Below are 13,701 nucleotides of genomic sequence, written 5' to 3'. Positions count from 1 at the left end.
TCCCAGCTAGTCAGGAGTCTCAGCTTTTCCATTAATTATTCAGCAAACACAAATTCGACCTTAATCCCCAGGCTGAGGGATTCAATCTCTGGCCCCATAGTGATGGCAAGGCAAACGTCATTTTGCATAAAAAGCACAGAACATTGGTGGTTTTTTTCCTAATTCACCCTCTGTAATTTTCATCCTGTGTCACCCGTTCACTACCATGAGTCTCAGCTTTTGAAAACCGACACGTACATGTCCCTACGCACAGTAACCAGCACACAGCAAGGGAGGGGGAACCCAACCTGAGGACTGAGCTGAGCCTGTACCCACAGCTGGGACAGGAGAGCAGCTCCTCGTGAGAGGATGGAGTCAGGCCAGACCCATGGAGAACAACCGCTTCTGCCGCCAGGCCAAAAGAGAAGAGCCCTTCGACCAGCTTTCTCCACCGCTGATGCCCTGTCCTCTTCCTGCCTCAAGTTAACAGGGCGTTTACTCTGGTCTTCCCAAATCCACCAAGCCATGGAAAAGAGGCACGCCCTAAGGCCCAGCTGCAGGAAAGAAAACCGTCTCCTCAAGGGATGGAAAAGGGCCTGAGTTTCTTTATATGATTTTTATTTTTTAGCATCCTTGAAATGTCTACTTCCAAACACTCAGTATGAGGCCAGGTTTACAGCGCTGTTCGTCAGTGAGGAGGAAGACTGAGATGTGCCATAGCTAACTCGGCTGCACAAGTCTGTACTCGGAATGAGTACAACGAACAGGGCTGATGTGGAAACCAGTATGGTGGGAAACACTTACCACAGCTAAACTCCTAAGAGGCAGCTTGGTTCGACTGAAAGCCAGATCTGATCTGGCTCAGCTCATGCCAGTGCCTTTAGACAACGTCTAGGATGTAAGAAAGTTTGGATTAGCATTACCTCTGCTCAGCGTATCATTTCTCAGTAGAAAAGTTTCCTTCTTGTTTGGGTTCTGCGTGGCTCCAGAAGTAACGGGAGTCTCAAAACATCTCACCTAAAGGCAAATTGGGTCACAGGACTGGATGGAAAAGACACTAAGTCTTTTCTCCTTCTCTATATATCTGCCTTTTTAAACCACCTCAGTTAAAAAGGAAAAAAAAAAACAAACCACAGAGCTAGAGCTGAGAAATACATTGAGAATTCTGGAAGACAGCAGCCAGAACAAGAACAAGCACGCGCTGCACGTTTATAACAACAACAAAACAAATGGAAGCAACTCGAAAAGTTTGTAAGCTTCAAGTTATCACAGCTTCACTATCTGCGAAGCCAGCATACCTAGCTGCCACGCCTGCGAGGCTAATACCAAAGATTGACATTCTCCCTTTTCCTTCAACATTTTCCACCAACCGGTAGCCATGAAAACCGAGTCTGGTCACACAGACACAGTCCTGCTTCCAGAATGACTCTTTAAGGCCACAAATGAGTTGACGATGCTGTTGGGCCCAGGCAAGACGATACCCAGCCCTAACAGCGCTTTGCCGTGTGAACAAATCCGAGTAAGGAAACGAGCAATCTGTTGCTGTACGTACCGGTGCAACTGTTTCCTTAATACTGAGTTAAAGAGCAAATTCAAGAACTTTATCATCTCCTTCACAGAAGTCCAAGAGTCATCTTTTGGACTTGGTGCTTGGGTCACTTTTAGCCACTGTGCCAAGATGAGAATTGCCTGAAGGCTGTATGGCAGAAAGTCACTGTGCAAATACCACGAGAATACACCAAATGAAACTCCTCCAAGCTGTGAGGTTTAGTGCTGGAGAGCTGTACTGGCTTGGCCCACCATTGCTCCATCTGGAAATGATTTGTGCGTACTCCAATGGTCTATGCAGTCTGGGCAAAGGAACAAAATAATGCTATGGAGTTAAATCTTAAGGGGGAAAAAAAGCCATCCCAACCTTAAGACAGCATTAACCATTAACTGGTTTACTAATCACATTAGTTAGAAAAACTTGCAAGCTAAGTATATCTGCAGTAAATTACTCAAAATCCACGGAGTCCAATTTAACAAATACGTGAGCCTGAATTAGCATGTCATCCCGTCATATTTTCCTGTGTCCTCCTCTCCACTGCCTCCCAGAGGGTCTTGCTTGAAGGAGAGAGAAATGCAAAGAGTAATGATAAACTGCACATAACATTGGGTTTTTTTAATCACAAGGCACAGCTTTGTACACTAAAAGATTTCTGGAAGCTTTTTCTATGACCACAGATAGATAACTCTCTCTTACTACTCTAACAGTTCCACAAATTATGAGGCAGCTACTTGAGCATTCTGATACTATGAAGTATCATTAAGACCTTAACAATTGATAATTACAGGGGAGGAAGAAAGGGAAGCTGAAGGAGGAGCTAGACAGACAGACAGCAGATAAAATCCAAGGTGCCTCCAGGATGCACACAGATCGTAGCCAGAGATTCTCTTTTCCTTTTGGCTTGCAGAGTTGCCTATTTTAAGGAAGGAGCCTGCTTGAGGCTGACTGCATACAGCTGCCAGTAATTATTTCACATCGTAACTTCGAGAACCAGAGCAAAATAGTCTCCAACATAGGGATGACTTAGGTCAAATAGCAAATACCATTTTATTTCATTTACAGTGATATTTTTGAGTAGCAAAGGAACCATGACATACAGGAGCCTGTAATAAAAGTTCATGTGTCTTATCTTTAGAAAATAAATGAAATCATACACACAACATAAACGAATGTGTTCTTTGAAGACATTTGAAAAATGTCATGTCTTGATACCTATTATTTTACTTACTGGTGTCTGTTCCATACTGTCTATTCCACTTTGAAATATAATTTAATTGTCAGCATGATAGCTTTTTTAATCCAAAAGTATTCTCCAAACTGAAATAATATTCTGTTAAAAATGCTGCTTATCGACGCATAATCTCCGGGACGCTAAGTTTATACAAGTCGTCTTCAACTGATAGCTGAGTCACAGATCAACCAAATATTTGACTTAAAATGCTAGCTGTCTTGCAAACAAACATACCACTACAGCTCTTTACAATTGAAAAAAGCACCCTATTAAAAAAATCAACCTATCCCTCCATCCCCCTTTCTTGTCCCCCCACCCTCTCCAACCCTTAAAGAATCTTTTTTTGTAATTCATATTTGGCAACACTTAATGTCTTTATACAGATTAGGATCTTCAACCCATAGTCAGGCTCTTCGTTGATTAAAAGCAGTCACAATAGTAGACAGAAGTGACTATAACAAAAATCCATGGATACCATGTACACCTTCTTGGCGTTCAATGCACAAAGCTATAAAAACTGAACATAATTTTGTGGAATAAGTCCTCTCTTGCCGTTTAGCGTGCCTTCAAGCCATCCTGGTTCTCTGGAAAATTGCACTGCAAAAGAAAGGAAAAAAAATTACTGCATCTTTTTATGCATGAGTTAGTACTTTTAGCTTTAGCTCCATGACACCAGGCAAAGCATCCAGTCTTCTGCAATGACCAGTTTAACAATCTGGCGAAGAAAGATGAAGGGGATTATTAACTCAACTTAAATACTTGCATAATATAAGTGCTTGAACCATCTTCTGCAAAGTACACACGGTGAAATAGCTGTTAGGTGCAGAAGACTTCATTAAGTCCAATTAATGGAACTTAGGATGGGTTTATAAAATAGAAAATCTAGATGCCTTTGGGGAGAAGTTAGAATTCATATCCAACAGGGGGAAACCATTTCAGTAGCTGGGGACAAAGCAAGACCCAAACCACTTTGGGTAGAGGTGAGGTATCTGGAAGCTCAGAGCCACAGGAAAAATAGCATAAGACCTTACCCTGCATAAAAAGTAAGCATGTAAAGTATGATAGGGGAAAAAGAAAAGAGCCAGATCTCACTCCAGGTATCATCTCTTCACAGAGTAGAGCTGCTATGGGAAGAGGCCAATGGACAAAATCTGAATCATTCCTGTGGTTAAATCCTCTCTCTGAAATTCAGATACGTAGTGCTGTTCACAAAACAGGACGGAAAGGCTTGAACGATACGCCATGTTACTCATTGCCCTCCTAAGCGTTTAACACTGCTGAGACCAAAGCTCGTGCAAGAGTATCTCTGAATCTACAATAAGAAAAATTTCAGCTCAGGCTCTAAATGCCCCTCAAGTTATTCTGTGAGCAACACAACTAATGAAATCTGGCTTCCTATAGATATTTTGACCACATTTGACAGGAAGTTAAAAAAGAAGCATAAGCCTCATTTCTTTGGAAAACATACTAAAAAGCCCGCACATTCCCCTATCAAATGTCTTACAAGAATAAGATACAGGTACCTACTTACCTATGTAACTGCAAAATCCCACACTTTTAGCGACCTACGATATTCTCTACCATATTAATTTATCCTGACAGTGCTTCTGAGACAGACATTATTTAGGGAAGAGATCAGACAAATGCTGAAACATGCTGCCAGCCATGTCAGTGCTTTATTTAAAACACATTAACACATCGGGGAATGTGATATTTGTAGCCTTCTACAAATCAGGGAAGTAGCAGTTAAAGAGAGAGCAACATGTTAAGTCTTACTTTCAAAAGCATTGTAAGGCTCTAAATTTGAGCGCTTAAAACATACTTTCCCCTAGTTTTTTTCCTTCTGTCCTATTATTGTCAGACAGCGAAGCTAGAAGCTGTGCTCGGAAACCGCCGTTTAAACACCAGCTTTACCTCCAAAGGAATCCAGAAAACAAAACTGCTTTCAAATGATACTGATGGTTTAGATTCAGATCAAAAGTCTGGGCTTATATTTATAATGAATATGTTTGACAGAAGACTCCAAAGGGAAAAAAAAAAAATAGATAGAAAAATTACCTTTTGGGATCTCTGCGCACACAGTAACTTACATTACTATTAGTAATTAGCAGGCCCTCCTCTCCCTTTGTCATTTTTATTCCACAATTACAGAGTACACACGCATTTGAAACTGCATCGCTGACACCACCACAAACCTCCTTCCAGAAGCTCCGCCACGGCGGCTGTAATTCCACCCTTCCCAGCAAACGCGCCAGCAGCTCTAGTGAGCAGCCAAAGCTCTCCCTGAAGTCTCCCGTGCCTACAGAGCACATCTGTATCACAGGAAACGAACTCCAAAAAAATGACAGATTAGGAAGAAAAACAACTAGAAAACCTGGAAGTAGGAAATTTCTACTTGTCCTCTGGAGCTCAACCCCAATTTGTATTAGAGAGAAGATAGATACTGCTGGCATGGGAGTGTCTGTCAATCAAAGGCCTGGTCAAAATGAGGGTAGCCCTCGTATGAGGGGATCACACCAAAATTTACATTTACCTAAAATTTACCCAGAGGAGGAAATGCTCAAACTGTGCTGACTCACTTGGCTCAACACAACAGCAAATTTCAAAAGTATTTTCTAAACAAATTTGATACTGTAATAGTGCACTCTGCGCACTGCAGCACGTGCAGAGGTAACGCACGATGGCCGAGCAATTGGGCTGGAGTGACAAATCCCATTTTCACCCCAGAAGACTAAACGTGGATGGTACAACTGAGCTCTGTGCTTGGGAAATTAAATACCATACATATACATTATACAGGTCAGGGCCTGGTTATTTGTTAGCAGAAGTTTCTCATAACCTCTCTGAAGGCTGAAGAAAGAATGAGCACTCAGATTGCACGTACGGTCACCATTTCTAGAGATCAGTCTTTTTTAAAAAAACACACCAATAAGTAATTCTTAATATTCAGCAGTGGTGGTGACTGTCACGATGGGTGAGACTTCTGCCCCCATTCAAATCTCCGTACGCAAGGGTTAAGATACCCACGTACATGAGTGACTTCTGGGGGCAAATGATATTATCGGGGAAGCTGTCCAAATGTAAAGCTGCTTTAAGCTCCAATGATCCTGTTTTCTTTGCTAATCCATTTCCAAAGTTTAGTGTACAACAGCATTCACTTAAAATAAAAAACACTTTACCGCACAAAAGACATTTTGCTATCGTGCACAGCTCCTCTTAAACCCAGGACGCAGGCTATTCCTGAAAAAAATACCCTGCTTAAGAGAAGATGTGCCGTAGTGACCCCTTTCTGTCATTTCTTCTCCGTCAACAACGATTACAGTTCTTAGCACTTTCTCAGGCCTGCCTCATTTAAAAATACCTTGCTGCAGAAACCACAGATTTGGCCTTAAAACTACAACTCATTATTGGGCCAAACATCCCATAGGACTAAGTCTTATGTTGGCTAGGGACAGGAGGGGAAATATACTTGTAGCGTAAAAGATATGGCACAGAGAACTAAAAATTAAATATTTTCAGCAAGGTTTAACAAGTGTATAGCAAGTCTACACAACAAGACCAACCAAAGAACCACCACCAAAAGCCATCACCTCTTAGGACGGTGGAAATAGCAGCCAAGTTGAGAGCGCAGAGCGGGACAGCAGCTTCCTCGATACCTTCTGCGAGGCCACTTCAGCAGTCTCACTCCAGTGGAGGCACAGCGAAGAGGAGGAGAACGCCTGACCATCAGTAATGACGGCAAGCGCTACGCAACAATCACACCAACTCAAACGGACAAACCAAATCAACAGACTTTCAACTTGCAATCAGATTTCAAAGTAAAAGCTTTTCTGATTTCATCTAATCAAGAAACACAATAAGGTCAACTTGGCATTTGCAGCACTTCTTACTTTTCTGTATTCTCTATAGGAAATAGTTTCAATATCGCCAATGTTATGATTATCTAAATGCAAACACACAGAACTTGCAGGCAGCTTTTCCCAGAGACCCAATGCTATAAGCAGACCACCTTCCGCTTTGGCAGCTCAAAAAGTTTCACAGGTCTCGACTACAAATGAAACCGAGATTAATTTCCGTAGTGGTATTAGTTCATTGCCAAGGTGCCACTACCTTTGGCAGGACTGAATCAGACACTGATTCACAATGATTTCCACACCTTTCTTGAAAGTTGCTGGTTTGGGAGGAAACAGAAACAGGGGAGGTATTCTAACATGCATGGTGCCGGCACAAGAGGGCCTCCCTTTCTGATGGACTACTTTATCAAACAAAGTAATGACCCCAATGAGCTACATAAATGAGGATTGCATTTTGTGGGCAACAGAAATCTCGCTGCTAAAACCACTACACCACCAGAATACACTTCCACAGAACTCAATCACGCTGGCCAATTTCTCACCGGGAAATTAAATTAAGGCAACAAAATGTGCTCGCAAGCCCTCCGTGTCTAGAAATCCCTATGGGTTTTTGAAACAATCCCTGTGGGTAAAGCTGACCGCAGAAATACACAAACATTTAGCATGCTTGGGGTTAGCATGGAACTTGAAAAACTTGCTGTTTCCCTTAAGTATGTTGCGAGAAGCAGAATTATTTTGTGGACAGGACACAGGGCTAGGAGTCAAGGGGTCTTCTTCCTGACTCTGCTAAAGCTTGACTGCGTGACCACAAATAAAACAGTCTGTCTATGAGGGCTCAGGCTTGTGAACAAAAGCAAACACACTGATACACCATGACAAATCAGTGACGGTGGAATTCGGCTTGAGACTTCCCTATTTAGAAGTGTCTAACCTCCTATTACAGCTGGTGGAGATCTTCTCAATACAATGAGCAGAGAGAGCACCCCAAGAATAATTTGGCTCACTCTAAAACAGAGGCCAAGTGGTTGGTCGTTTGAGTTGCTGCTGAGCTCTCTGTGCTATAACTTGGTGACCTGCATGTAGATGTTGAGCCTTGGGGTCTTTCTCCCAAGTCGATTCCCATCCCACCTGACAGCTCCATACACACACCAACCACAAGATAAAACGCATCAGTTTAAACATCTTCATATAACTCATGAACTTCATAGAACTGTCTAGGTTGGAAGGGACCTTGAAGATCATCAAGTCCAACCATCAACCTAACACTGCCAAGCCCACCACTAAACCATGTCCCTAAGCACCACATCTACATGTCTTTTAAATACCTCCAGGGATGGCGACTCCCCCACTTCCCTGGGCAGCCTGTTATGAACTCATTCTATTTTAATATTTCTCTTCCGGAGACCACTGCTTCCAGAACACTGTCGGCAAGAGCAAAGTCAGACTGCTTAAGGTCAAACTACCTTCAGTGACTTTTTAAAACTTCTAGCAAAGTCCATCGGAATTTGGTAGTGCTCATCTGGTACTTTTTATCGGTGAAGTGATTGTAACTTTCAGCAGCAGATTGAGGTAACTACCTCCAAATGGCACGGAGGTATCTGAAAAGGAGAACATCTGTCCACAGCCTGTACACTCAGTTTCTCCAGGTGTAAAATGGAGATAATTAATGCACATGACTGTTCCCAAGTGCTTTGAAATCCACAGATGAAAGGTGAACAAAGAAGTAGCTTTATCCTCATTTTTACCTGAACAAAAGAGTTATTTGTACATACAGTGCAATATAGTATTTTGGGGGCACTACTTCTCCTTGATGCAAATCCTTCATTTGTCAGTACCATAAAGAAAGACAGCCCAGAAGCCACAGCATGAATAAGAGGGAAGAGAGTGCCTTGGAGTCAAAACCAGGGACATTAAGTAAGGCTGGCACTTTGTTACCCTAGGAAAGATAGAGAGGGATGACAACGGCTGTGTGAGGATGGCTTTTTGTGGTCCTACTATGTTTGGTGGGCACAATTGGTGCCACACCTTTCCTGAGGAAAATTACTATAAAAAAACCCACTATCTCTCTTTTCCCCATATTTTCTCTCTCCCCTAAAACCCAATTTTAAAAACTGTAAAAAGCTTTGACGAGAGCTATCTTGACAAGTTTTCAGAAAGCCTTCCTGCTCACAATACTGCCAAGGAATTTTGTTGTGTAAACACCATTTACGCTATCTAAAATACTTCTCCCTAGTGAAATTCCCATTTACTCACTTCTAAGCAGTCTCTTTCAAGAACCAGAAATTTAATAACACTTGGCTCCAAGGCTGGCAAGGTTTCAATGCCAGGCAGTCTGATTATTCTTTCCATGATTATTGGGAATATCTGCTTCAACAACAACAAAAATATACAGCCAGAATATGTCTCTCACAATCTCAGATCATACTCTGCTTCTTCACATATGTGCCCTTATCCAGCTGCAAACTCTTCAGGCTTTGCCTGTATGTGCCACTTGAATTCCATTGTTATGCGCTGTCAATAATATAGCCTGTAGCAACTGGGAAACAAAAATGTTGGCACAGCCTAAGGTAAATTCAATTGAAGATTTATAAAAAAAAATAAAAAATAAATCCAGTGGATATCAGTCAGGTTACATTATTCATTTTCTTACAGAATTCAATTAAATAGGAAACTTTTCCTTTTCTTTTTAACTTGCCAGATGGTGCCTTAGCGTTTATATTCTATGACACTTTAATGGAAAGTTGTGGGATTCGAGGTAGCACAACGTACATGCAATACTGAAAACACCTGAATATGCAAATGTTCAGATTCTATACAGATTCTTATCAGGTGATGTAAAGCTTAATTTAAAATATTAGCAAACCTAATCTTGTCAGCCTTTTTTTTCCCCCATTTAGAAATAGGAAATGGAGACAGGAGTAAAGGTTAAACTCTTACCTTCTTGCACCAATATTGCATTTAGCAGCTATGACAGGTGCAAGACTGTACTTCACTAAATGCCATTATCCTGTCTCAGGCTAGAGCAGCCAGAAAGATTCACCCAGGGTAATAACAAGAGAGAACTGCTGCAATCAACATCTATGGACCACAAGAGACAAACCCGAAGAAGAACAGGGAAGAGAAGTGAAAGAGAGAAGGAAACAAAGCAGAACAGAGAGGGAAGAGAAAGGAAAGAACTCAACAAACAAACAGTGAGAGGTGAAAGAGGCAGGATTAGGAAAGCGAGACAGGCAGGGTGGAGAAAGGAGAGACAGATAAAACCTTCACTAATGGAAGCAGCACTTTTTAGTAGACATTAATTTAACAGTTACTTTAATGGTTGATACTAGCTGTATGTCAACTTGATTGATGCGTTGTCACTTTGATAGTTAAGGTTACTGGTAGAGCGGCAGAATTGATGTATTATTACTTTAATTCTTCATTTGGGGGCTTTATTAGGGCATATGGGAATTTAAATAGAGTAACTAAAGAACCCGAATTGATTCTCTGGAATCTGATCCCAGCATAGACACAAGGGGTGCCTAGCGCAAAAATAAAAGGCCTATGCGAAGGCATTTCAGAGACTTCAAATACGAAGACTGGTCTGCACTTTTAATGAGAATGCTTTTCTATACTGACAGAGCCGTCCATAACATAACCTATTGGGAATCATTATGGAATGGCCATTAAGTTCTTACATACGTCCAGTTACTGCCTTACTACGTGCACGGTCTCCTTTTTTTTCTGCCAATCCACAGCCTACCTTAGGCTGAAAGCCCTGCAGGGCAAACACAATGCCTATAAAATAACCAGGATACAGTGGAATAAGTCAAAACAATGGAATAAATCAAAACAAATGTATTTAAGGAAACGCGATCTTTCCCACTGGAAGTCTGCAATTAGGTTTTCAAAATGCAATCCATGCAACATTTTCCCAAGCTTCCAACCTTATTTGTATGACGATATGGAAAAAGAGTCTTACAGTTGAAACATTTCTCCACAGCTGCCAAAAACTCAAATTCCGTACTCGTTCTAGGATGATCCAACTCCCTAGCTGAAAAACGTGACGGAGGCTGTAATGCACCAAAACTGTGCCATAACTTCTAGCGATCTCTTTGCACGAGAAAAGAATCTTAACATTGCTCTCACACAAACGCGCAACACAGAAGCAACTGCTTCTTGAAAGACTTTCTCATCCCATGCCAACACAACAGGCGTGCAACCCTTGCTGTTTTGCGTTAGAAGTGCCTCTCCTCTATGCATCAGATCTTTTCCCCCATGCACTAGATTATTTTTTTTTTCCCCTGTTGAAGATCCCTATCAGTCATGTTTTAAAAAACTTAAATTAAAATAACTGGTGTTAGAGACTTTGAAAAGAGCAATCATTTAGCTAATTCATCTTTAAAAGGTTTCCCACCTAACTTGATTCAGACGTGATTTGCCTGCAAGGCAGATCTAATAGGAAACATCAAGTATGGCTTTGTAAAGTGGGTGCCAGTAGCCAAGAACCTAGAACCCCAGACCACCTTACGCTGCAAAAAAAAAAAAAAAAAAAGCAGCACTGAACTCTGGACCAGGCTTACTATTTACTTGTTTGGGAGGAAGCAGAGCACAAGAATGTCCTATGCTGTCTGCTTTAAAATAAGCATCACAAAGGAGGGGATGTGTGATTTTGTAGTTGTTGTTACACATTAAAAAAAATAATAATACTCTGCTGATCTCCTTATTTGTTTCTGCCCATTAAACAAATTAAGAACATTCTACTGGCGCTGGGGAAGACAGGACAAAAAGATTTTAATTTATGAGAAAAAATTTCCCATTTGATGCAGTGCTAACAGAATTAACGGAGAATATTTTGGGAAATACAAGACATATTTAGTTAGCTTTTTTAATGCCTGCAGGTTGATGTTTTCCAGCTGTTTTAGAATGTGTACTTTTCTCTTTTTCCTACTGGACATAAACTGGGAATTTGGAATACTCCTCCTTTATTGGACATCCAACCAAAGATTCTCACAAGTGGTATTTGAATGACTGGGCAGTACATCTCCTAAGTGTGTTTGGCCATACAGAATTAAATACCGCTTTCACTCTGGAAAGCACATATCAGATTTCCGACCTGGCAGCAAGCTAAAAGCTGAAAATGGATGAGAAGAAAACGGGCATCTCTGTAAAATTTCCAGATTCTTTAGAGGCCTCTTACTACCCACCCCACCCTCTAGACAGACTGAAAGACTGAAATACTGGTCTCAGTACTCACAACGTTCTTTGGATGTAATTCTCAGATCACTATGAATCCCTCAGTCTGCACAAAGCTTGGATGACGATTTGGCCAAACTAAGGACTCTTCCGGTTTTCAGTATGACTAATTTTTTTATCAAGGTCTTACAACAAACAGTGGTCTTACCATGCTGCTGCCATGAATTAATTTCTGCTTGGAATTATTATTAAATTGCATTCAAGTAACAAGAATTGCTGAACTTGTCCGGGCCCGTGTTAAGCCATTCCATACCATCTCTTTGTTACAATAGGAATTACCTTGCGATAGGAAGAAACGAGGCTCTAAGGCCATCTTCTGCGTCTTCAGAGTTTGTATTACAGTAGTCATTGGCACGAGGTTTAAAAACTAAACCCGTTCCTACCAGTTTGAAGTCCTTACGCAGTTGCTGAAGAGCAAAGCCATGGAAGCTCACTGAGGAGCAACACAGTCTTGAGCGCAGGAATCATCTTCTGGATGTTCGTATGTAATACTATATTTGGGTCCATAGAGACCTTTAAATGCAGGCCTCCATTCTGCACCTCAGGGAATATTCCTTTTTCTACAAGTATATACACACACCACGGCACCCCTTGATCCAAAAAGTAAACACTCTCCCATGATCACGTGATTTACCTGGTGCTCTGCTTGCCTGAAAATCCTTAAACAGATGTTTTTTCTTTAAATGAAAGCCCACGTGTTATTTTACAATAATAGTTCATAACTTAAAAAATACAGTTTCATAGGCCAAGATGTTTTTCTCTATTGCTGAATAACCTTATCTGGTACTATAACACATTTAAATGCTGCTGAAAAATTAGACCAATTGAAAGTGTCTACTCACCGGAAATCAAAGGCATTGCCTCACAGTGCTAAGTATATGCTAAGTAGCTCCTGCGTACCAGAAATCTTCTACATCACCAACTGTGTGCCATCAGCAACGTTGGCAAAATAGCAGTTAGGCTTGCATTTTTATCCAAAGCCATTTAAGCAATATTGTCAATTTGTTTTTCATTGCTTTGTATTTACTCAAGCAGTACTTACCATCTTCAAAGATTGCTCCTATCTGAAATGATAATTCAGAGCTATGTTCTGCTTCGCATGGATAAACTGCTTTTGCTTTTCGGTGGGCAATGCTGAAAAATGAAATTAATGAATTATAGTCATTTTTTACTGTTATGAAGACACTCTCCTTTCTTAACCATTCTCTCTCCATTCTCATTTGGGGATGACTAACACTTTAAACGCAATCTCACATGCATCATTACAGGCTTATAATTCATACGCACACATGCCAAAGGTGAAGCTTCACAGCTTTCTGTTGGCATTTCTGAATATCATACTCCCAGCTTTCTGCACGCTCATTTTTATGACAGTTAAACTCGGCTTTCAACTACAGTTAAAGTTTTGCCAAGCACTAATAAACAGCAATGAAATCAATAGTAGGCAAAGCATACTATACTTAATTTATAGACTAATCATCATTATATCTTCCGAAACGTTTCTTCATGAATCTTGCAATTCAGCTTTTTACTATCACTCTACAGAATTTGCTTTTTATATTTCTTTACAGTATACCATTACTAGAATACTGAAGATGCTGTTTTGTCCTAAACGCAGTCAGATTTCTAACATTTCAGTCTGTCTTTTAGAGGCGTTCTCAGGATGCTCAGTAATAAGCCATCAATATGAATTTGTCCAAAGTACTCACTTCTCCAAGTACCACAAGATCTTGGGATATAGAAGTATTTTTGGCACGTCTTATTTAATCACGCCTTTGCAAACTGACAGGTTTCTGCTGCCCAATGATGCTTTGTTTAGACACAGCACCCACACCATTAAATCATCTTTTGTT

The 13,701-nt window shown here is 40.9% G+C and overlaps 1 protein-coding gene across 1 annotated transcript in view; it reads right to left on the bottom strand.

The window, feature by feature from the left end:
* Window positions 1-2,894: 2,894 nt before the first annotated feature.
* ARHGAP10 (Rho GTPase activating protein 10) overlaps window positions 2,895-13,701 on the bottom strand; it is a 112,643-nt gene continuing 101,836 nt past the window's right edge. The window contains exons 22-23 of the mRNA XM_009890759.1: window positions 12,891-12,982; window positions 2,895-3,356 (exon numbers count right to left, since the gene is read on the bottom strand). Of these exons, the coding sequence (XP_009889061.1) occupies window positions 3,268-3,356; window positions 12,891-12,982 (181 nt within the window). The 3' untranslated portion in view covers window positions 2,895-3,267. The remainder of the gene's footprint in view (window positions 3,357-12,890; window positions 12,983-13,701) is intronic.

The sequence above is a fragment of the Charadrius vociferus genome, unplaced genomic scaffold (genome assembly GCF_000708025.1).
Source record: "Charadrius vociferus isolate BGI_N301 unplaced genomic scaffold, ASM70802v2 scaffold178, whole genome shotgun sequence".
In the NCBI taxonomy this organism is placed as follows: Eukaryota; Metazoa; Chordata; class Aves; order Charadriiformes; family Charadriidae; genus Charadrius; species Charadrius vociferus.
The sequence above is the reverse complement of the archived record's forward strand: the minus strand, read 5'-3'. Positions and strand labels throughout refer to the sequence as shown.